The 25,262-nt window shown below is 37.3% G+C and overlaps 2 protein-coding genes across 9 annotated transcripts; both read right to left on the bottom strand.

The window, feature by feature from the left end:
* Positions 1-3,537: 3,537 nt before the first annotated feature.
* On the bottom strand, positions 3,538-8,539 carry LOC113356996 (BTB/POZ domain-containing protein At2g30600-like). 8 transcript variants are annotated; one of them, XM_026600243.1, is made up of 13 exons: positions 8,359-8,534; positions 6,795-7,716; positions 6,287-6,616; positions 5,939-6,169; positions 5,443-5,604; positions 5,153-5,365; positions 5,012-5,059; positions 4,873-4,931; positions 4,636-4,768; positions 4,452-4,526; positions 4,277-4,357; positions 4,067-4,135; positions 3,538-3,969 (listed from the first exon to the last, which is right to left on the bottom strand). In XM_026600243.1, the coding sequence occupies exons 2-13, from the start codon at positions 7,599-7,601 to the stop codon at positions 3,748-3,750; spliced, it is 2,430 nt and encodes an 809-aa protein (XP_026456028.1). In that variant the 5' UTR covers positions 7,602-7,716; positions 8,359-8,534; the 3' UTR covers positions 3,538-3,747. The 8 variants fall into 8 exon arrangements, 7 of the variants coding, with proteins under 7 accessions (XP_026456028.1, XP_026456025.1, XP_026456029.1 ...); XM_026600240.1 differs by having other exon boundaries at positions 6,795-7,709; positions 8,359-8,533; XM_026600244.1 differs by lacking the exon at positions 8,359-8,534 and adding an exon at positions 8,059-8,213 and having other exon boundaries at positions 6,795-7,709.
* A 542-nt stretch (positions 8,540-9,081) lies between these two features.
* LOC113356998 (protein GRIP-like) lies at positions 9,082-17,874 on the bottom strand. Its single transcript, XM_026600247.1, has 22 exons — positions 17,686-17,874; positions 16,648-17,186; positions 16,260-16,375; positions 15,732-15,901; positions 14,574-14,667; positions 14,250-14,336; positions 13,995-14,075; positions 13,670-13,795; positions 13,140-13,248; positions 12,962-13,041; positions 12,592-12,720; positions 12,377-12,477; positions 11,876-12,009; positions 11,675-11,769; positions 11,469-11,585; positions 11,336-11,363; positions 11,160-11,218; positions 10,560-10,631; positions 10,436-10,483; positions 10,089-10,194; positions 9,912-9,970; positions 9,082-9,560 (listed from the first exon to the last, which is right to left on the bottom strand). Exons 2-22 carry the CDS (start codon positions 17,144-17,146, stop codon positions 9,447-9,449), a joined length of 2,424 nt encoding a protein of 807 aa, XP_026456032.1. The 5' UTR covers positions 17,147-17,186; positions 17,686-17,874; the 3' UTR covers positions 9,082-9,446.
* Positions 17,875-25,262: the final 7,388 nt, after the last annotated feature.

Genomic DNA, 25,262 nt, shown 5'->3' on the forward strand with positions numbered 1-25,262 from the left:
TATGTTAAAAAGTTAAACAAATGAAACAATTTTTTTATTTTTTATTTTTTGGAACTCGGAAACAGAAAGAGCAACTAGTAGCTACATGAGGACTTGAGAGGCAGTCCACTTTGCTTGGACGTGAATCACAGAGTTACCTTGCTCAGGGCAGGGCACATGAGAATAAACCACAGACTTAACCATGTACAGGTTTTTGTTGTACACAAAGATTATGCCTGTATTTTGTTTTTCATTTTCATTCTTTGAATGTGACACCCATAATAAATACGTCCCGAAAATGTAGCTCATAGTTTCACGCTTTTGAACAGAATGGCCTTCTCTTTTTTCTTTTTGTGGGTAAACGCTTACTACATTCTGAAGTACTTTTCACAGAATGCCTCCACAGGTGAAGAATTCTAGGTCAGCGCACAATTCTACTTACTCCTCTCTGTCCCTATAAAAGCCGACTTGTTCTGGAGAAATAAATAAATACAAAATATCAGTGGTTTTTTTTTCTTTTTCCGTTTCCTTGCATAATTCTCCTCATTTCATTTTCAGTGATCAAGTAGCCATGGATACTGACGCTTCTTCTTCTTCTTCTTCTTCTTCTTCTTCTTCTTCTTCTTCTTCTTCTTCTTCTTCTTCTTCTTCTTCTTCTTCTTCTTCTTCTTCTTCTTCTTCTTCTTCTTCTTCTTCTTCTAACAGTAGTAGTTTAATAGTTGACAACAGTGATCTGATTGATATGAGAGTTTCATCATCATCTAGCAGTACCTATGGAACGCAGAGTGCTAAACAATCTCGCGACGTTCGTGTATTGCTCGTCGATTATGATACAATAGCCCTTCATGTCATTTTGAGAATGCTTAAAAAGTTTGGTTATGAAGGTACCGTTTTGGTTATCTGTTTCAATATATCTTAACTCTGAATGCATATATGGGGGAACATGGCTAGCTAGCCGGATCTTCCGAATAGTTTTTATTACAAAAATATGTTTCGCACTTGATTGTTACAATGCTCGACTCACAAGTGACAATCTCAGTATAATGTTATTGTCTTTATTATTCATAGATTTGGTTTCTTTATAGCTTCGGAATTCTATTTCTTCTTGATTCATCATCATCCTGATAAGTTTAATTATACAATCTTGATTCCACCTTCAGCTGTAGGTACAACAGGAGGATTACGTGGCTTAAAATTGCTCAGGGAGAAGCCATATTATTTTGATCTTGTCGTGGCTGCTGTTCAAATGCCTGGGATGAGTGGACTTGAACTACTCCAACGCATAAAGCTGGAATTCACCAATCTACCAGTCGTTCGTAAGTCCTATCACTTTTGTGAAGAAAAAAAAAAGGCGTTTTCATATCTTCTCTTAGGCCCCATTGATGATTTGATTACATCCAACTTACATATGGATTATAAACAGTGATCTCTAGTGATACTGATCCGGTAATGGCGGCAAAAGGATTAAGCAACGGTGCTGGTCATTTGCTATGCAAGCCTGTAACTTTTTACGACGTCGAAAACATGTGGAAACATGTTCAGAAGAGCAAAATGGATGAAACAGTAAATACAATCAGATACAAAGAACAGACTGGAAGTGTGGGACAAGATTCATTGAGGAGAAAAGAAAAGCATAGCGGATCGCCGTCTGGTGATGATGAAGGAAACTCGCGAGTTGAATCGAGGAAGAGGAAGGGATCTTGTAAAGATCAGACATCCGATGATAAAAAAAACCGCACTGGTACAAATAAGAAGCGAAGGGTTGTCTGGACTGCTCAATTACATACTCACTTCCTGAATGCCATTGAATGCTTAGGAGTTGATGGTAAGATCATATCTGTATAGTTTACTCTTATATTTATCGCACGTCCATTTTCATTTCTTTCAAGGTTTTATTACATTTTCTTGTGGTTATTTTATTTTGACAAATCAGGTGCGGTGCCGAAGAAGATACTAGAGTACATGAAAGTCCCTGGATTAACTAGAGAAAATGTTGCTAGTCATTTGCAGGTTTTGCTTCTAACTTACCTGGTTGAAGAGTCTTTGACAGTAAAAACTGGTCTAGATATTATCATCTCTTAATTTTATTCATGTATTTTCATTTTGACAGAAATATAGACTTTTCGTTAAAGGGATCGTGGAAGGAAATCAAAACATGGATCCCAACATTGTGAAGTCTTTAGCAACTAGAGCTTATCTTTCTAACTTTGCTTCAGATATGTCGCCTATGAATATGCAACAGACTGATGCACCTCAACAGTCATTTACACCATCCCGAATAACAACTGGCGACTTTCAGGGTCTCAATACTGATCAAACATGCATGTCTCATCGTGGTGCACCTACTTTTAACACATCATCGTCCGGTGGCTATAATAATGCTTCATTTCAGTTTGGGCAGTCATCGATGCTTCCGAATGGCAACCGTCAAGAGTTTATAGCGGCATCAGCAAGACATCCTTGGCCTGCTAGTAATAGCAACCAGAATGCTATTACAGTTACTCCTTCACAATCAAACAGTAACGTGTCTATTGGTGGTGGAAGAAGTGGTAAGGGTACCATGGAGATGGTGCATAGACAAAATATGGTGAGATGGAGAAGCAATGCCCAAAGTACTGCCGGACCGCCGCTTAATTCGGGGACTCATACCATGATCAACAGGTTTAACTTTCAAAGACAAAACAACACTGAAATGGTGAGAAATATAGGAACAACAAGAGATGTGGGTTCATCATCTGTTGGTAGCTTTGCCCAACCCTTAACACCCAATACCAACAACTTCACAGGAATCAGATTTCTCAATGATAATACCAATTCCCCTGAAGCCTTACATATTGGTCCGGTTGCGCACAAACTGCCGAACGACAGCAACAATAGCGCCAGCAACTTGAATTTCAGCTTTGTTAACAAGCCACCATCTATATCATCAGTAATGGAAGTATCTAACCAGATGACTGAATTTCCCAACATGTCATCATCTGTTTCAGCAATGGAAATGGTACCTAATCTTGTTCCCGAAGTTCCGGGCGTACCATCCTCTGTTTGTGACATAGAGGATGTTTGGGACTTCAGCGACAATTATTATCTGACCGACCAATCTTCCACTCTTGAACCAGAGGGAGTATCTAGAGCAATTACTACTGCTCAAAAGGAAGCTTCTTTTGCTGGTGGAGTTTTGAATGCCAATCCACAACAAGAAACAGCTGATCCAACACCAGCAGTACCCATACCAGCACAGACGGCACTAAATGCAACAGAGGTGGAGCAGGCAGTGGAAGACGAAGGTGATCCGTTTGAAGGATTATTCGATCTAGCGAGGAGCGATTCTATCTTCGGAGTGAACTCACTTCCTCCACTGCTGGATGGGGAGGATATTACAGGTTTCCTGGAGAATTTTAAGCAATCTACAGCTGATTTTGATATAGGCATGTATCAACTAGACGTGGACGACAGCATATTCCAGCTGTAACAAATTCAGCTATGGAGATGGCACAAGAAGTTGTATGGTTGTATCAAATCTATCTAGCTAGGTATTTAAGATTTAAGAAGACATTCAAATGTTTACAATATTGAAACAATTCATTTTTGTTGTACATTTCCCATGGAGCAGTATTCATGGGCTTCAAAATTCTTATTGATATGCACCGCAAGCAATTTTGAACTCAAAACAACTACAGATAAGAGCAATCTGTTATTACAGTTACACAAAAACAGCATCTGCTGCCATCATTTACATGATCAGGCAGGGCATGCATGCATTTTACTTGCTTACATATGAAAATATCCATATAGTTCTAAGAAGCAAATACAAAGGTTCCAAGGCCCCGAATCGCTTGTTGTCGGACCGAGCAATACAACCCTAAAGAATCTGAAAGGAAAAAGTGCAGTGGGACCATTTACTGGCCATGACACATATTGTCCTGGCTTACATATTGTCTGGTCATTCTCATGCACTCTCAAGTTGGTCCAGTTTTTTTCATCCAGAGAACCCTGAAAACAAAAAGATCCCGAGAATTCTAATTATCAGCATGTCTCCCCTATATTAATTTGGTTTGGGGAGCTAATAAAGGTATTGCTTCAACGTTACCTGTAGAGCCCATGATCTCATGAATGCAGAAGAACCATCTTGCCTCAATGTGTAATAGTTGCACATAAGCTGAAACAAGTTAAAACATGTAATGAATTTTAGAACAAATTAAGAATTATGTTTGATGACTTAAGCAAAGCTTCTGCTTTGGTATTCTTAATTATAGAGCGAAACTAAGGATTCGGAAATGCTCAAGTTCAGGGATCAAACCTGGTGATCTTCTCCAATGTCTACCATCCACCATGAGCAATTCTTCTCATCCTCAATTCTAGGGCCAGCAAAAGAGGTACCCTGTTCCACGGATTATTAATTCAGTAATCATTTTAAGAAGTTTAACTCCAAAATGTGACCAAAGCTTCTCAGATATCTTAATACCAATGCATACCTGGTACGTTCTGGATACAAGAGCCTTAGGGTCAGTGAATCTCGAAGCTGGGCTGCTAGCAGTTACAGTAATTTTCTACACCAATTGTGGAAGGAGACAGAGTCAAAATCACTGTGAAAAGTTACACCCAGCACCCAAATCTGTAATTTGTGACACTGACCGAAACTGAGTTTGAGAAGTTTACCTTTGATAAAACGGGATTAACCCATTGATGTTTTCCATATGATGTGCCTGCAAAGTAAAGAACTCCATTGTTGTCGCCATCACATATGTATTGAAACTCCTTAAAAGTAGACTGGCGATGCTGAAATCTTACACTACAAGATCACGATGTATTAGCATATTGATATCATACAAGAGAGAGTTTTAAAGAGTAAGATTAAACCAGAAACAAAGATTTCAGCTAAGCTGAATTGCTTACTTTTGATTACTCCCTGGTTGTGTCATTTTAGAGACAGAATATTTGATGGCCTCCATCACCTGTTACATGAACACGTTAACATTCGGTGGGTGGGGAGCGGGAGGGAGAGAGACAGAGAGAGAAAGAGAACTATACTCACGAGCTCTTCAAACACAGGTATCTGAACACTAAGGCTGCTCTTCTCCAACTGCAACATTATCATATCAATACAAAATGTGGTTAGAAAAATTGACCATTTAGACCTCATGGTGAGGCACTTGAGAACCAAAAAGCTAAATACCTTCTTGAGCAAGGTAATCGGCATTAATGGAAAACGCACTAGGGGCAAAAGCATGTTAACTGATAGAAGTCTCTCTCCGTAAAGGAGATCAGGTGCAGTTGTTTTTAAGATTGTATCGACTGCTTCCCATCCAAGCAGATCACTCGCTTCCATTCCCCAAAGTAGAATTGCATCAAGGATCCTTTCTTCAGATGTTACAGTCAAATTTGGACACTGCAAACCATATTTATGGTGAATAATTTCAAAATAAAGTTCAACCCTCGAGTGAAAATTCTTGAGAGTAATTCTACCTGAAGAATATCACTGAATGAGGCCTCGTCTAAGAAAACAAAGTCAGTGTTGACAGTTGTGCAATAATCGAAATGCTTAGAGAATTTTCTCTCGCACGCTTCTTCAAGAGATTTACACGAAGGAATGGATGAAATCACTTGAAGAATCGAGCACACTGTGTCCTGCAACAAGCGTTAAAGAATCAGTTTGGTAACAACCAGTAAAAACTGTGAAACCATTCTTTATCCGTGTCCATAAAACTAGAGCATTATTCAAATAAGTTTTGTTGACCTTCATCCGTATGAAATCCAACCCTGCAAATATATATACAGAGACAAGAGTGTTAATACTTTATATTTGTTCAGCTTCATTCGGCTGCTCTTGGAAGTGTTCGATACCCAAAACCCGTTTCAAATCTCCGTTCCTTATTTGTTAGGGAAAGAAATATAAATGCAGTAAAGTATCGTTTGGGAAAGAAATATAAATGCAGTAAAGTACAAAGAGGAATCGAGGTACCTCAGAGAGACATTCCAAAATGGTCTTGCAGCATCCTTGAAGAAGTGGAGTGACTCCAAATTGATCGGCCAACAGCAGAATTTGGAGTAACAAGCTACCCTTGTCTGTTGCGTCTTGCACACCTAACTCCCCACTATACATGAATTGAAGCATTTCAATAAAAGCATCAAATGAGGTATCCCTTAGGCAGATCTTCGAGGAATTGCTCTCACACATTCCATTTGTGAACATCTGCAATATGGAAGTACACAAAAGAAAAGAAAGATCAATACTAATGAGAAAAATTAATCAAATAGAAAAAAGAAACTAGTAGTCACAACTGAAACAACTACTGCAAACTATGTTCACCTTTGTAAATGCAGCACTCCATAAACTTAAGATGACCTTATGCGAATGAGCAACAAGGCCATGCCCATCGATGTGTATCTCTACATCACTGAATTCACCAGTTGAAAGCCATTGCTTGAGCCTTTGCACGTCAATGGGAAGCTCAAAGGGGAAAACTGTGCAGCGCTGAGGGAGGGAGCATGGGTGTGAAATCTCCACTTTCCTACCCGAATCGAACAATTTCTTGTTCAGTTTAAAACGGTCTGTTATTTCCTCACACTGCTTAACAAGGGGTATGACTTCAAATTGTAAGCTCAGATCCCTCAAAGCACCAAGTTGTTCTTCCAAAACCTGAACGACGTTAAAAGAAACATGGGCAATCAAAATACAATAGAAATCAAGATTTTCATCAGAGTTTGTACTTTGTACCACTATATTGATCTTAATATGGCAAAGCAAGGTTTTGTAAATGCACTAAAGGTTGTATTTCTTTTTTTGAACATATACTAAAATTAAACGTGAAACTTACTTGTGCCTGGCCAGTGTAGATATATTGAAGAAAAGCATGAAAAACAGGATAGGTTACACCAGGAAGCTGGATAACATCTGGATTTGATGAACTGAAACAAAAATTTCCCGATGCACCCATGATAACTTTGTGTGCTGGGACAGCCTTTTCCTCATCCCCAACAATAAATAACACATCTGACAGATCCCAATTCTCCAGAAAACATTTTAACCCCCATACATCTTCACTTCCAAGTTCGTCAATGAATCCATCTGCAATGTCCTCATTTTCATCACATTCAAGCTCACCATTATCCATCTGATTCCACAACAAAATGTGATTCGACGTGGATGGTAATACATTGACATTTCTATACCCAACATGTTTGTCCCAACTGCTCAAGCCAATATACTGAACACTGCAGTTAGGATTTGAATCAAGCCACTGAAACACAAGGTTTTGAAAAGGGTACCTCCCCTTGCCAATACTGATAAGTCCGTCATAGATACTGATCCAGTAACTTTGGAAGGTCAAGGAACAACAAAGACCTACACCTGTCTCATCCACCACGGTTTTCCCATTCACCTCAATTTTCAATCTTCGATTTCTATGACTACCTAAAATTATAGTATAGTTTGGAGTGTTATCAGTTCTGTAATGATAGTGTTGGCTACCAACACGCTCCCTGAAAACCAATGTGACATCATTGTGAGCTGAAGCTTCAAAAGCCACACAACCCCGGCCAGCCTCCTTGAATCTCAACTCCTTCCGCCACGTACACTTGAAGGGGGGAACAATAAGGTACTTCTTCTGCTTCTTCCTATCCATCTTCCCTCACATAAAAATTCGATTGATTAAACCAAGTTACCAACCTTCACTTCCACCTCCTCAAACCAATAGAACGAGAGCTTTAACTCATGCAAAACACTAGAATATCTGCAGACTAAAAATCATTTTATCAAAAGACAAAAAAAAAACCCCAAAAAAAAAATCTCAATGAACAAAAGAGCAATAGAAACCAATAAATCAATTATTTCATTTCAAGAATCATCTAATTCTTCATGTGCTCTAAATTCAGAATCCTAAATCGAGCCAAGTCACAAAATCATGGGTTTTCTTTCTAAACAACAAATGAAGCAGCAGAAGAACATCCTTACCTTCAGTCTCTCTAAATTCGTACCCAAAGTAGTAGTCAATCTTTATTTTATCCAAATCAAATCAAGCACTTAAAATAGAAAAATGTTTCAATACCTCAATCAAAACTTGCACTTCCAATACAACTCACCTTAACAGAAAAATCCAAATCCAACCACCATGCTAAAAAGACATTGTTTTTTATTTTACACCACATTTTCTTATTCATTTTGATATAGACACACACACAGAAATATCTATGGAAAATCATTAATTTATTGATAATAAAACAAAAACAAGTAGATGAAAGTGATGATGATGATGATGGATAAGAAGAATCTAGGTGTAAGTAATTATCGCAAATTATAAATTCAAGATTTGGAGGAAAAATTATCACAAGAATCCAATAATTTTTCATGGTAGATATATAGAAATATATTGCAATCCATACCTTGATAGTCATGTTCATGGGACCATATCTTTATCTGTGAAGCTGATTTTTTGATTCTAAAATGACAAGAAACGAGATAGAGAGATCAGAACAAGCCAACAACCATGATATTTAAGAGAAGCCCAATAAGAATTAAGAAAATTAGAGACAAGGAAGGATGGAGATGTTAACGGCTCCGTTTGCTTTATAAACAGTTTGTTAGTTTGTTGCCAGATTTTTGAATAGTTTAATCGCTATTTTTGGATAAACTGATACCCTGCAGATGAGATTTTTAAGACACGTGATAACCTTTTAATAGTTCTTACGTATGAGTCATGTGTACCTTCTGTTGAACTCTACGCACAAACAGAAGTCAAGGTCCTAGAACAAGGTTTCTCGAATCAAATCTAAGGACAGTTTCATGTCGTCTCTTCTTATATGGTATTAGTATTTATGGTCATGTAAGTTTAGTGACCTTCATGTCAACAATTCGTTGCAGTTTAGGTGGTCAGGATACTCGGCTCTCACCTGAGAGACCCGGGTTCAAGTCCCGGCAAGGCAATTTATTTTTATAACATTTTTCAGCAGCCGTTAAAGTCCCGGCAACGGAATTCATTTTTCAGCAGCCATCAAAAGGTTTCACATCAGTTTTCAACTAAATATACAGTCATGAACATGAATTTATGATCCAACCACACCAGACTGACAAACTTCATGTTTTTTTTTTTTTTTGATACATTCAGCTGGTGACAAACTTAATGTTGTTGCTCTTTTTTTGTAACCTTTTCTCATTTCATTTTCGCCTCAATTACACCATATCTATTTTGTTTAGTATATTTGGTTCTTTACAGTATCTAGTTATACTCATTTCAATAAAATACATCTCAAAGAGTTACAAAAAATAGAAAGAACGTGATAACTAAAAAAAAATAATCAGCACCTATAAATTTGCAGAGCTGGCAGGTCTAACTAGGATTGCCTCGACCATCTTTACTCTGGGTTTAACTAGGATTGCCTTGACCATCTTTACTCTGGGTTTTACCACTACATCTCAGCCCCATCCTGTAAATCTGCAGGCTTCAGGATTCCGATGGTCTTCACATCAACAGTTATGTAAATGTGAACCTTGAGAAAAGAGAACGGCTGGGTGTTGAAGCACCATCAGTTCCAGGGGTTGGTGGTACATCAGCTGAAGATTGGTAAGCTAGCTGACACTTCTGGATCTGCAGGTGCCGTTGTGGAACAAGTATGAGAGCATGATGAGATGGAAACTATAGAGGAAACAGAAATCACAAACGGAAATAAAAAAAATTGTGCCACTAACAACATCATGTAGCCTGTATTGTACCCACTTAAGCAACATGCTTTGTTGTAGGCTGAATTGACTCGAGATATCATATGCCCCAACTTAGAAGGAGGGTGCACATTACATCACTGAGTAAAAAACTTCCATACAGTTCTATCGAGTGGATGACGGGTGTAATTTTCTCACAACAAAAACTACTCCTTTCCTCTGTCATTTTTAGGATGCCCAATTATGATAACGACAAGCAAAGAAAGCATAAACCACTCACCTCTTGAGGACTGAACTGTAGTAGCATTCCTATAACAGGAAGAAGAGCTTCCACTTCACCTGGTTAATAAGAAATGAACCGCAAGGTTATTATCTAAATGGCTGGAGACTGCATTCTTTCTATGTCTCATATCTACTCCCTGGGAACTGACCATTTCTGAAAGTTTGAAATAGATACCTGTTTCAAGAAGTTTTAAGACTACATTCTTTAAATATGTCATATCCACTCCTTCCCGCTTCTGCATTCGTTCCATATCCCGAAGCTCAGTCTTCAACAGTGCTTCCTGTGCAATGAAATCCGAATATTAAACACTATTGGGCTTCTCAGAAAGGAGGAGCACAAAAACCAAAATTTCGAATACAAAGTTTTAGCTAATTTTTTTTTGTGACCTATAGAAAAGAAAACATAACCCAATCCACGAACCAAGAAAAAACAGTGACTGGAAGATTGGTAGGTAAAACCTCATTAAGGGGCTAACTTCAAAAGAAAAAGCAACATGAATTATTATAATATTATTCTCTTACTTGTTGGCTATGAAGACGATTCTCACGTTCCAGCTCCTCGATTTCTTCCTGAATAACATCAAACGTCACAACATATGTAGCACCAAAGAAGTATAGCAGTACTGAAATCAGAGACATAACCTACTTGAAGTGCTAAGATGTGTCGTTGCGACTGAGCGAGTTCTTCTTCTCTCTGGGCTTGTTGCCTAGCCAAAATCTGTAAAATCGGATTTTTTGTGAGTATTTATCAAATTAGTAATAGTTATAATTAGCTAAAAAAAGGGGAAAAAATATATTTGTTACAGATTAGCAACTTTGGAGTCTATCCACGTATAAAAGGAAAATCTATTGATGCAAATCCAAGCTTCCACAAATCATCTGTGATGAACAAAAAAATTGTTCATGATTTGATGTGATAATACTTCATTTCCATGCAAATTGTAAAACATAGACATCATACTAGTAATTAGTCAAAAAAAAAAGATAGCTAACTGCTGCCAAATATTCAAGTTCTAGTGCTACATACCGATGTCAATATAAGAAGAGCTCAACTTAAAAACACTTCAGTTAAAGATACTACAACTGATGAAGATTTCTGTTCCTATTCAGCTACAAGATTCATAATCAAAACTCATTTAGTCATTTCATTACAAACTACTACATAATTTCTTAGGACAGCAGAATATAACTGATCACAGTTAGTTCTAAGCAGAATGAGTGTTTCTAAAAGAATTGAATCCCATACCAGAATCTGCTGCTCTGCTGCATTTGCGCTTGAAATTGGGGCATCATGCCTTTGAAAAGCTTCAGAAAGAGTTGATAAGATATACATTAGAAACAATTCAGAAGTGAACTATGATAGGAGAAGAAAACTGTACTATGTCGTTCAAGTTATGGAAGCAGTACTGTAGCTGTAGGTACCTCTGTTCTGGTGTTCGTTTTGCTCAACCTGAATAAGTTGTCACATTATCAGGTACATGTTATTGTATACCAAACAAAAATAATCATAATAAGACTGGAAAAGCAAAAAACTCCAATACGAGCAATTATTTACCGATCTCATCAGCAAAGATTGATTAAGATTCTTATTTTGATCTAAAAGTCTAGAAATTTCCTTGTCCTTTTCTTCAATCATTCTGTCAGCAATGTCACGGAAAGAATCATACTCTTCCTACAAGTTTCAAATGCCACTCAGTAACGACTTAAGTAACAAATAAAATCCAGAATATCCAAATCAAGAAACAAAAGAGTAGAGTGTACCTTCAATTTTCTATATTGTAACTTGAGCTCTTCAAACTCTTTTTGCAGATCTGGCCTGATTACCTCGTTTTGAGTTTCTAATGCCTTGCACCTCACTTCAAGATATTACGCAATGAGTCAGTATTTGTTTTTTCCAAACTTGGTTTAGGAAATAAGCTATAAAGAAAATAAGCAACATTATAGCTTGAGAAGGAGAATCACATCGCCAGGTTTCTTCAACATCCTCAAGGTCTCTCTGCCATGCCACTTTTTCTGATTGGAAAAGACCAGTAGCAGACTCAAGCTTTAGTTCTATGCTCCTAATCCGCTGCTCTGCGCTGTTAAGAGCTGCATCTCTAGAAAGAAGATGGAAGTTAAAAAAAAAAAAATGGAACCAACAACACCCCCAAAACAAAAAATTGTTCAATGAAGTCCCACAAATGACATTGAAGGATTGAAACATTTCCTCTTCACTACTCAGGAATCCGATCAGACAGATTAATATTCGTAGTGGAAATTCTAGAACATTATTTCCACTACGTGCAGTCAAACTGAGACCTCTCAGTTTCAGTTTCTAATTGGCATGAGAACTTTCAGGAACTGGGTTTTGAGAATAATTCAGGTTGGGATCATTACGTAGGCTCAAGGACACAGATAAGTCACGGGGAACACATTGGTCGAGATATAACATTACAATAACAACAGTTCCTATATCTTAGCTACCTTTCTGCAAGTTCCTTATCATGGTTATCCAACGCGTCCTGAAGATCTTGAAGAGCTTTTTCCCTCTCGGAATTTGCCAGTGCCACTTCTCTTTCAGCTTCCTAAACGTAAAAAATTGATCAGAATTCAAACCAATGAAATTTTAGATTTCCTTTCTTGACACCGACATAGGCTTCTTTCAATATATCCATAAAAGGGTTCTCTGCAATATGCACCTCAACGGCTTCCCCTTGAGCCTTGAGTAGTTCAGTGTCCTTAGCTGCAGACAGTTCTGCATCCTTTTTCTGAAGAAGTGCATGAGCACGGACCTTATAAGAAGAAAATTCACTTTCTAGGCGAGTTATCTGCAAGAAATAAGTCGAGTGGGAGTCAAGTGAGAGGACAGGTGGTAGAGATATCAGATATCCTAAGAAGGTATACACAGTGGAACATCGTGTCACTATAATCTTATTAACATGTGAATGATCTCTCCACACTGACCCAAGTCTTATGATTGATGATCCATAAACATAAAACAAGTAATCTGCGAACATAAGATGGTAATCTTCACTATAAGGTGTGAGGTGGTAACAGACTGCTAGTTACCTCTTGTTTAGCAGCCATTAGTTCAGCATCTCTTGTATTGAGTAGCTGGTTTCTCATGGATAGTTCTAACTCAAGTTGACCTGCAAATTAAGAAAGACAGCACTTTTCATATCACAGCGAGTTGGGGAGGAGAATAAAAAACAATATAAAAACACAGAGAGGAATGTTCCAGAATTACTTCTCATTTTTGCAGCTTCAATCTCGGAGCGTAAACATGTACTTTCAGCAGCCTCCAGCTTAGCTTTGAGTGCCAAAGATGCAGATTCCCATGCTTCCCTTTCCTTATCCTGAATGCATATTAACTTCAATGAGCTAAGCATAAAGACTAAGAAGAATGTTCCAACTGTTAAGCACCTGACACCAAACTCTTTTCTTTTGCGAACACCCATAAGTTCAGGTGTGCATGCTTTGGGTTAAGAACATGCTTACATATGCATGAACAGATCAGATGTCGAGTCTATAGATATTTTCTAAATGCAACAGCCAAGATATACATATTCTAAATTATTATGAACAAATTTGGTACACCCTGACATGCAGCACTCCTTGGAGGTTCCTATGGTCATGGAAGTTAAACTACCGAGTTTGACAGTAGTACAGTACTACAACACCTTTCAACATGCAAGTTTACACTATGCTATATGAAAGCCTTTAAAATGATACAATCCAATAGTAATGAGTTGCCAAACTCAAAAATTCAACACATACATGCTCCTCCATCAACTGAGCAAGCTCCCCTTTTGCTCTTTCAGCTGCAGCTTTCAGTCTTACTGCCTCCCCCTTTGAAGCTGAATCCATCTCTGCAATCTCCGACTCTTGAGAAGCAACTAAAACCTAAATAAAAGATTCAGCAAAACCGAGCCACTTACTCAGACTACAATTAATTGCAAGATAAAATAAAAGTACAAAACCAAGATAACTCTATTTTAATTTTTTGGCGATGCAGAAACCAACAAATCAGGATAACAAATGAACGTAAGTTCAAGGCTACTGATACAGTACCTTTAACAGCACACTGATAGCAGTATATTACCTGTAGAGAAGAAATAGTTTCAGCTGCTTTGGTTCTATCAGCCAATGCATCTGCCAGCTGTGCTTCCAAGCTTTCTATTTGCTGCAGGTAAAAACAAAGACAAGCAAAACCTAATTTGAGAAGACAACCAAGAGAGATTCCTGAGTAATGCAAAAAGCTTGCATCTAAGAGAGAGGTCATCATTAAAATTCAAGTTAATATTGTTTCACGTATAAACATTCTACCGTTTAAAATGGTTCATGAAAAAAATTCTACCTTCTGGGTTTTAGCAGAAAGCTCAACTATAGAAGCTTGCCTTTTCTCTTCCATAGCTTGTTGGGACCCTCGAATTTCTTCTAACATCTATTGAAAAATTTAAGCATGGAACAGTTCAAATAAACAAGAAATAACAAAATACCTAGAACAGGGCTAGCTGAAAAGGAACACTAGTACAGAAATGTATTCAAAACTTCTAACATTTGACAGAAAAAAGCAGATCAAGTTATATACTGTAAAAGCGCATCATTATCTTCATAATTTTGACATGCCCAACTAAATCTGGTTGTACTAACATTTCACTGAAGATATAAGTGTCCGTACCTGCTCTTTCTCAAAAAGATTGTGCTGCAACGCTTCAAAGGCTTTATCCTTGGCTTCCATTGATCGACGAATTTCCTCAATGCTATCTCGAAGTCTGAAAGTGATTTCAGCTATTAGGATTATGGGGTGGATAATAATTATGACATAAATTGTAATCACAACAATCTTCATGCCAGTATCCAGAGGAGATGTTTCCTAAATTACATAATCAAAATAAAATGCAGACAATTATCACCCGCCTAACACAAATATTCCACGAAGAGTAAGATGATTGACTACTGTTTCAATTATAAGGCCACACAAAAGCCATAGTGAAACCACATCTTGAATATCTTTGGGTACAATGAACAATTCAATCACCTAAGTAAACCAGCACTCTTGTTGCACCAAGACAAAAAATCAAACGATTGAACATAGGGTTCTGTTAATTACTCACTTGAGCATATCAGATCATGCAAAAAGGTGCCACTAAATAGGAATACTGGCCGACTACAGATGGTGTAATGTACATCCTAATGTCGAAACCAATATTTTCCTCTCTTGCCAAATCAACTACAGTCTCATTAGTTATCTAGAAACAATTTCATTGGGACTATCCAATGTGACCAGAAGCTCCGCCATGCACCATGGCTCCAAAGTGGTAATATGTTTGCTTTTGGCTCCACGCACTAGGAAAAGGCTACTAATTTTAAAACGGGGCGCCACGATGACACCCGGAGACTCCACAATCCAAGGCATGAGCGGGCATTTTGTGTGAAAGGGGAAATGTGGACTTCTTTTTTATTTTTAAATGACTAAATATTTTCTTAAGGGTGTAGAACTTGTTTGTGGATCCGATTCAAAATACATAATTTTCACCTATAAGGATTTTTTCATGAATATGCTAAAAGCATATGCGGTAGAGGAAGACAACAGATCTTCCTTAACTATTAAAAATTCCACACTTCTAGTTCATAGGTTTATAATAAATTACTAAATATAGTAATATTCATTTGGCATATTAATATATTTTATACCTAAACAACACACGTTATCATTAGATCCCTATAATAATCATCTGAGCTTACTAGTCCGAATGTTACCTTATCAGAACTAACAGTATCATCTGGAATGAAGATTTACGTTATGGGTAATCGAAAAAATACGCAAGAATCTTACTTATTGTTTGCAGTTCTTAATTGCTGTCTCTCCACATCCAGCGCCTTCCGCGCTTCATTTGCTTGTTGTCGTGTGCGTTCCAATTCCTGCTGCAACGATGACTGTTGAGCTGATGCTCGTTCAGCCGTCTCATTTGCCTCACGGAAACGGGCTTCCAGATCATCCTTTTCCTGTATATGCAAAGTAAAAATCAAGATATAAATTCCATTCTAAAGAAGAAAAAAAAAAGTTTCATGTTCTATATCAAAACTCAAACACCTCTTTAGTTCTACAAGGGTTTTAACTTTTAAAGTTTTAGGGATTTGGATGAATAACGTTGGTATGTTAACCAAGTAAGCAACCCACAACTAGCATGAAGCTTCCAAACGGAAACATACGTTCATGATATTCAAGGCGCGGTTAATGATATATGCATGAACTCGGGATTTAGTTTTATAGTTGAATTCAGATTCCAGAGGGATAAGAATGAGCAGGAAGCTAACAACATGTCATGTTGCTTATTGAGCCTACTCTACCGACAGCATATACCTTTTGTATATCTTGAATACGCTGCTTTGCTCTTTTATGAAGCCTTCCAAACTTCGAATCAAGCTCATTGTACTTATCATCACGTTCTTTGAGTTTGTGCTCCATATTTTGTTGAGCTACAAAGTAAACCAATAGATTGGCATCAAGTCTTTAAGAAGTCTAAAAGTTTTTTGAACCATGAAAGTATGAGTTCTCAAATAATTCCACAGAGTAAATATAACAGCTCTGATACCTCCAATCCCCAGAAGTATATGGTTAGTGGCATTCATATGTAAAGACAAAAAACTATATTCTGAGAATTCTGGAATAACCCAAAACAACCACAAAAAGCATATAACCGATTAAACTCAGTCTCAATGTGTCCAAATAATAAGAGGAAGCATCTCACCTTCAGCAAGTTTGGTAGCAAGCTCCTGAGCTTTTGCATCTGCCTCAGAATATGAAGCCTGCAGATGCTTCAGAGCGCCCTCAGCTGCACTTTGTGTTTGTTTATGCTCCAAAAGCTCTCTATTCAGCGATTCAATCTTTTCATGCAACTCACTAACATCTTCCGAGGAATTCTCCTCATGGCCAATTTGTTTAGTTTGCTTGGAATTCCCACCAGATTCAGAGTGCAGATTCTTAAGCCCTTCAAATTGAGCTTTTAAATACTCGTTCTGAAAATTTAATTCAACTACCATTTGTACTAATTGCTCATGTGAAGCATATTGGGGCAACACATGATCATGAACTCCATTTTCGGTGTTGTTCTCGTCGAGAGTATGGTTCTCCTCCCTTACAGCATCCCCGTGAACCTCTGCCACTCCATCAAGATTATGGTTCTCCTCCTTTACAGCTTCCCCATGAACCTCTGCCACTCCATCACTCTCCATGGCAATGGATGTCATTATTGTGATTAATCACCAAGCTGACTCCATCATACAAAACCTGAAGACAGATCTAACAAGATGAATTAGCAATAAATCACGTACCCACAAGTACATTAGTAATGATCAGGGTTCAGTTTCTATCCAATGCAATCACTGTGATATTCTATGTCTCTAAGTACCATGTTCATTTTGCCTCTGAAACCTAGAAATTGGGTTAACTAAAAATGAAAGTTGGAAACATGATTTGAATGACTAACCGACAATCCCCACAACTAAAAAGCTGAAAAACTTCACTCAGGAACTCGTATCATGATGAGGTGAATGGCATAATAAAAAATCCTTGGCAAACTTAAATTCCAAACTCCATCAGATCCTAAACTTCCTAGCATTACACCAATTGTTGTTTGTGTACCTCAGTATCAAATAACATAATTTCCGAACCAATTTTTCATTACATTTAAAAATAATCAACAAAAATTGTAATGATTCGAAAGGAAACTACTGGATGTAATGAAAATTGAACAAAAAAAAAGAAGAAGAATAAACAGAAAACTGACCTGATAAATTGGATCAATGGATTAGAATTCCGAAGTTACAGATTATGAAGAGGATGATTAGATTTGATCTCAATCAATAAAACCCTAATTATGTAAAGAATCAGGGTTTATTATAAAATCTGACTAGTGAGATCGCAGCAGGTCATGGAGACAAAGAGGGAGAAATGGAAACCGGAGTGAGTTATTCAGATTTTGTTTCAGGGTAATCATGTCATTTGGTAGTAATTGTCCCTCAGGGGGGGCCGTTACGCGGCATTTCTTGATTCACCACATGCGGTTAAACTTCACTTCACGGCAAGGTCACCCCTTAACTTAACATAAGAAAGGTTCCTAAGATAAGTTCACTGGAGACTTTTGCACATTTATTTTACCCACATGGATGTGCCTTTCGAAAAGCCAGAGCCTTTTCTTGCTCGACAACACTAAATTTGAGAACCATCGGCAGTTTGACCCATATTCAGAAACCTATAACCTTGGTTGGAGAAATCATCCAAATCTTTCTTGGTCTAAGGGCCAAAATCAAGGTCAGTTTAGTAACTCTCAGGTTTTCCACCCAGGTTTTGGCTATGGTAAGAATCCTTTAGGATCAGCACAAATTCAGAACCCTTCAGGTAAAAAGATCACGAGTTTAGAAGAGACTCTCGCCTCGTTTATTCGAAGCTCTGAAAAGATCAACCAAACAATTGTTCAAGGGATAGAAGAAAGTAAAAATATAAGTTATGCTAACTCTCAGGCTATTTCCGAGTTGAAAACCCAGGTTAGTCAGATAAATGAGACTTTGAGAGAGAAAAGACAAGTTTCCCAGTCAACCACAACCCAATCCTAGAGGAGTCCATCAAATATCTTTAGCTGGTGAGAAATCATCAAACCATGTGAACTCGATAACAACCATTAGGAGCGGTAAAACGGTAGACAATAAGGTATCCATGCGTAGTAGATATAATGTAGTTCCACCTTCTACTTCCCTATAGGAACTCGTAGCTGAGGAAACTGAAGCAATCTCTAAGGATTCCCAAGAAATTCCTGATTCACTTGTTCTCCTAACGTCTTCTAGCTTCTCGAGCACCTCACCAAGTTTTACGTAGAGAGACCTAGTGAAAACCATAAACCAAAGGAATCTTCCCCAAAAGAACGAACCTTGCTCTGTTACCAACTTGGTACATGTTGATCTCCGTACCTTGGTGACTATTAAGAATAATAATAATAATAATAGACGAAAACTAGAAAACAGAACACAAATAAGTAATTCGAAGAAATATATCTTCTCTAGATTATGAACAAGAAAACCATTACAATTCTCTCTTTGTTACGCTCACAATCTCTCTAGGTAAATAACCTTAAAATGTTTGGTAAGATTGCTTTTGCAACAATTAATTGCCTCACAAACTTATCTCTAGGGATTTGTTTCACAAACCTCCTTTATTTGATCTAGGTGTGTCTGTATCACAAACAATAATCTAGATGTCTTAGCTATGAGCTAAACATCTCTATTTATAGCTTTAATGGTTTCCCAAAACCTTCTAGGAATCTATTTCCTTATCTAGAAATAATACCTTTTCTAGGTATATTTCCTTTTCTAGGTATATTTCCTTATCTAGGAAGTATTCCTTTTCTAGGTATATTTTCTTATTTATGAATAATACCTTGTTTAGGAATATTTCCTTATCTAAGAATACTTCCTAAAAATCAGTATTCCTTCCCAAATTACATTTCTATCCTCAATCGTTCTTGAGGATCATTAGTTCCCGGAGAGAGGAAGATACACATGTATCATGCGCCCCCACTCAAGAACTTGAACTCCGGTGAAAGTTAGATTTGGAGGTTAGGGAACTCCAGGGTTCCTTTCAACATGCTGAACCATCTCTCTTTGTTGGAAACTGGACCTTGACGTCTAATTTGAAAAGCTTCCATATCTCTTCTTCTTGTCTTAGTCACTCTTCGTTCCATGATGCAATCTTCTTTGAGCGGTTCTTCTTCTCCTTATTCAAAAACACCATATGGAGACGTAGTCTTTTTCTTCGCCTTCCGTTTGAGTGTGTGAGAATCAATACCTTTATTTGATTCCTTAAGGGTAACTTGAACCGACTGCGTGTCTGTTTGTAGCTCATCCACCTTTTCTTCCATAGTTTGTGGTTCGATATGCTTAGGATCATCAACTGACTTTCCCATCTTTGATTCCCTTGTTCTCCTAACGTCTTCTAGCTTCTCGAGTACCTCACCAAGTTTTACGTAGAGAGACCTAGTGAAAACCATAAACCACAAGAATCTTCCCTAAAGAACGAACCTTGCTATGTTACCAACTTGGTACGTGTTGATATCCGTACCTTGGTGACTATTATTATAGAGGCGGAATTCAGAATAATAATAGACGAAAACTAGAAAACAGAATACAAATAAGTAATTCGAAGAAATATATCTTCTCTAGATTATGAACAAGAACTATTACAATTCTCTCTTTGTTACGCTCACAATCTCTCTATGTAAATAACCTTAAAATATTTGCTAAGCTCGCTTTTGCAATAATTAATTGCCTCATAAACTTATCTCTAGGGATTTGTTTCACAAACCTCCTTTCTTTGATCTAGGTGTTTTTGCATCACAAACAACACTCTAGATATCTTAGCTATGAGCTAAACATCTCTATTTATAGCTTTAACAGTTTCCCAAAACCTTATAGGAATATATTTCCTTATCTAGGAATAATACCTTTTGTAAGTATATTTCCTTATCTAGGTATATTACCTTGTCTAGGAAGTATTCCTTTTCTAGGTATCTTTTCTTATTTATGAATAATACCTTGTTTATGAATATTTCCTTATCTAAGAATACTTCCTAAAAATCAGTATTCCTTTCCAAATTACACATTTCTATCCTCAATCGTTCTTGAGGATCATTAGTTCCCGGAGAGAGGAAGATATACATGTATCAGTTTGTATCTCTGTTTCACAATGTAATCAGCAAATCAAACAGATAGAAATCGCGAGCCTGATTATTATGTGAAACAACTTGAACGGTACAAAAGACCAATGTTCAAGTGCCAATCAATATAATCAACAACCAAAGGTTGGATTCACAATTGATTGAACTTACGCACAACCTGTGATATTTCATTTATATAAACAAATATAATGCAGAAAAGAAATAACACAGACACCAAAAAATTTGTTAACGAGGAAAACCGCAAATGCAAAAAAAAACCCGGGACCTAGTCCAGATTTGAACACCACACTGTACTAAGTCGCTATAGACACTAGCCTACTACCAATGAACTACGAACTGGACTGTAGTTGAACCCTAATCAATCTCACACTGATTCAAGGTACAAATGCGTTCCTTATGTCTCTGATCCCAACAGGATACTACACACTTGATTCCCTTAGATGATCTCACCCATAACCAAGAGTTTCTACGATCCAAAGTCGAAGACTTGATAAAAATATCCGTCTCACACAAAAAAGTCTATAGGAAAATATAAATTTGTCTCCCACATAAATACCTACGAGTTTTGTTCCGTCTTTTGATAAATTAAGGTGAACAAGAACCAATTGATATACCGAACTTATATTCCCGAAGAACACTCTAGAAATATCAATCACCTTGCAATAATCTTAATCGTATGGTAGCGAAACAAGATGTTGTGGAATCACAAACGATGAGAAGAAGATGTTTGTGACTACTTTTTGTCTTGTCTATCGGAGATTAAATCTCGATCCAGTCTTAGAGAAGATAGTACTCAAACACGATAGAAACAACAAGATCAGATCGGCAACTACAAAGAAAATAGTTGGGTCTGGCTTCACAATCCCAATGAAGTCTTTAAGTCGTTAACCTACAGGGTTTCGTGAAAAACCTAAGGTTACAGGAGAATTGACTCTAGCTTATACAACTAGTATCACACATGAGGTGTGGAGATTAGGTTTCCCAATTGCTAGAGTTCTCCTTTATATAGTTTTCAAATCAGGGTTTGAAACCTAAGTTACCTTGGTAACAAAGCATCCAATATTCATCGTTAGATGAATACCTGATTAGATTCGATATAATATCTTTCAACCGTTAGATCAAACTTAGGTTGTTATACACAAATGAAATTTACCCTCATTTAGGTTTAGTAACCGTACCCAAACTGTACACCATGTTGGCTCAACCATAGTTAACCAAGGTTAGATATATGAACACTCTCATATCACCCTTACTCATCTTAACGATAACTAGTTAAAATGACTCAAATGAAACTAGTTAGAGAGTTTTTCAATTGTTATATTCTCATAGAAGTATACAAGAACAAAATTGAAGCAAAATCGGCTTGATTCACTCGAATTAATTCATGAACATTACATCCACGGTTTGCAAAGAATGCATTCCTTAATATATAAATGTATTAGTTCATGAGCCAACCGATTTTAGAACTTTAACCACTCAAGTATGCAAACGGGTACGCATACTTAAGTAGCCGGTCTGAGTTTGTGTTCGCCAGTATGCAAACATGTACGCATCCTTAGTACACTTACAAAACCCAACAGAAATTCTCGGACCTATACCTTACGCAAGTATGCGTACCGGTATGTGTACTTGGTATACGGAATTTCACAACTACAAGTACGCATACGGGTATGCATACTTTAGTTACGGTCATGGATCACATACATGCAAGAATGCACAATATGATTATAATCCAATGATGGTTAAGTATTCTAAACTCTTATTTCAATCATTGAAACTTTCTTAGAAGATGACAATATCCGTTTTCACACACTAATAGCATCAAGGCAATTTTCAAGTTATTGAAATAATCATAACGAAACATTCCAAGTCTACACCAAATGATTGTATCACACAAAATATGTAAGATGTTACTCGGATAATTTCACATGATCAAGATGAACTTGGTTGAAACCAAAGCTTACCAGCACATATTCCGAGAAATATGTAAGCGAGTTAAACTCATCTCGAAATCTCAGATGTGTATAATAGAAAACTATATTGTAACACGGCTTATGTCTCAATATAAGAGATATGGTAGAAATAGAGTTTCAAAGTGATAGATGAGTTTCAGTCTCCGCATATATTTTGTTGATGAAGTTCCACAAGCTCTCCTTAGTAGTTTTTCATCTTCAATTGATGAACACTGTGAAGTATAATGCTCAACTACACAATCTATCCTAGTCCAAGACATCTATAAGTAGACTAGAAATCAAGACTTATAGTTTTGATCACTAAGATTGACAAACAAGCTTGAGATATCAACGTTTGCGAGTTCGACCGAGCAGTGCTCTAACAATTTGTATTTGTTTTTCTGTGTTCTTCCTTTTCTTCTTCAATGTATCAATGGTGATTGTCTGCTACTCGATTCTAATCACTATTTTCTTCTCCTAATTTCTCCGTGCCCCCATTATGTGATCCCAACAGCCTCTATACACCCATTTGAACCGAGAATAAATCCTCATAACTTCAAATAATCTCGGCAATCACTCAAGAATATTCTCCAAGCAAGTTACAGGATTTCTTCCCATAACTCCGGCACGCTTATGATTCTTGCTGAAACACTCTAATCATGCGTAAAACTCTCCAGGATTGAGTCAAACTCGTGCAGTGAATATATATCCACCCAACTTTCACACATAACCTCAAACAAACCCGAGAATACCCCACCTTCTCTGTTTTCTCAAATGATCGAAAATATCTTTCATTTCTCGAACCTATGACTCATACCTTCCCCATTTAAGTGTAACAGGAAATTCCCAAACAAATCTCACGAGATTATCTCCCAAAAATCCCTATATAAATTAAAACAGGAAGTACGCAGGTGGAGTTGATTTTTTTCTCGCCAAATTCTGTCTTTTAAACGAGAAAGAAAGGGTACGTGGCAGGTTATGGGGTGTGAATATCATTGGGTGCTAGTAACAAACGAGCTGCACATAGTTGTGGGTGTCTCTTATCCAAAGTGTGGTTTCCAATATCACATCCTTCAGGTGCCAATATTATTTTTCTGGGGCGTCTCAAACATACTTTTGTGGTGCCTTTAACACGTCATCTGGGTGCCTTAAGTAATTTTCTCTCGGGAGCACAAGTATCACTATTCAAGCAACTTTTTCCACACAAGTGTTGTGACTACTCGTTTTCCCGTAGTCTACATAATGTATACAACGCTGAGGATCTGATACTAAGTAGTATTGATACCTCTGTTGAACTGATAATGCTAAGTAATAAATAATATCTAAGATCACAATAATAACGAAGAACACAAATATAATGTAAAAGCTTCTAAGTTATCATGAGACACAAGAGATTACGTGGTTCGACATTTGTCTACGTCCACGGGGTAATGAGTGATTGTTTTGTATTATTCAAAGGCTTGATGCACATGCTAAGTACATTCGTTTTTCCGTCGACAAGGATTATGTTTTATGTTTCAATCAATGTAGTAACCAAAATTGCATGAATAAAGTAAACTACATCTTCCATATTTTGTTTTCTGTTTGGTATAAGTTTACGTCGGCAAGGCCAGAAATCCTTAACATGCCGGCTACGTGTCAGCCGACAGTGTTATAAATTATGTGCATGCCGACTTTACGATAGCCGGCATGGTAGGAAATATTTACATGTCGACTGTAAGATTGCTGCCCAAGAAAGCCGACATAATCTTCATTCAGAGACCCTTCCGGCTATTGACAGGTCGGCGTGTTCTGCATCCAAGGACCATTCAGGCTAAGAGGGGTCGGCATCTTATTCATCGACGACTATGCCGGCGAGGTATAGCCGACACCTTGTTCAAACGTAGACCTTGCCGACCTTTCACATATTCAAAACCAAAATTTTGGATCGAAATCGAACTCATAAGATGGATCAAAGGGTTAATTTACTAAATTTATAATTAGAAAATTTTAATCTAAACTCAATTAATTAACCTAATCAGAATTTTAGTGTTAATTAACGAAGGGCATATTAGCCATTTAGAAAAGACAAGGTTAAGGGGTGGCTTGATTTTACTTCAAAATAACCAGATTTTGTCTTATTGGGTATACCCCAATTAGTTTGAGTACAACCCAATCTCGCCAGGTTTAAAAAAAGTTTTAAACCATGTTTGTTTTCTTCATCAGTCAAATCATAATACCAAACAGAATTTAAAACAATTTATTGGTTTTAAAGCACTTACGTATTATAATTTACCAAACGTCTACCTCTTTATTTTCACAGCATAACACAATAATACACAACACATCACAACAGAAAAGCATTTTTATAGGCAGTGCCAGACATTGGTTGTGGGGTGGGCTTGAGCCTTTTCTTAGGCTTGGCTTAAACGTAAAATTCATTATTATTTCAACTCAAAAAAAGCTATGAAAAAAAATGACATTTTCGCTTATTGGAGCTGGCTTAAGTTAGCCCTACTCACGTTGTAGCTCCACCCCTGTTTATAAAATTCATAGCAATACCAAGTTAGCCTTACGTTGGAAGCGGACCATGGGTCTAAACAGAGGGTTGCGCGGCAAACAACTTGTCAAGAAAATAAAGCCTGTGTCAGACAGGCCCTTGGTGCCAAAGCCCATCCTGATAAATCTATAAATTCCAGGAAACAA

Source organism: Papaver somniferum, chromosome 3, assembly GCF_003573695.1.
Source record: "Papaver somniferum cultivar HN1 chromosome 3, ASM357369v1, whole genome shotgun sequence".
Lineage (NCBI taxonomy): Eukaryota > Viridiplantae > Streptophyta > Magnoliopsida > Ranunculales > Papaveraceae > Papaver > Papaver somniferum.

Excerpts from the sequence above, each read along its gene's own strand:
- LOC113356996 (XM_026600243.1), bottom strand. The coding sequence starts at position 7,601 with ATGGATAGGAAGAAGCAGAAGAAGTACCTTATTGTTCCCCCCTTCAAG. Across the intron at positions 6,170-6,286 it reads GGAGTGCTGCATTTACAAAG|ATGTTCACAAATGGAATGTG; the intron begins GTGAACATAGTT and ends TCCATATTGCAG. Across the intron at positions 4,136-4,276 it reads ACATTGGAGAAGATCACCAG|CTTATGTGCAACTATTACAC; the intron begins GTTTGATCCCTG and ends AACTTGTTTCAG.
- LOC113356998 (XM_026600247.1), bottom strand. The coding sequence starts at position 17,146 with ATGACATCCATTGCCATGGAGAGTGATGGAGTGGCAGAGGTTCATGGG. Across the intron at positions 14,668-15,731 it reads TTAAGAACTGCAAACAATAA|ACTTCGAGATAGCATTGAGG; the intron begins GTAAGATTCTTG and ends AATCACTTTCAG. Across the intron at positions 9,971-10,088 it reads CTTAAAACTTCTTGAAACAG|GTGAAGTGGAAGCTCTTCTT; the intron begins GTATCTATTTCA and ends CTTATTAACCAG.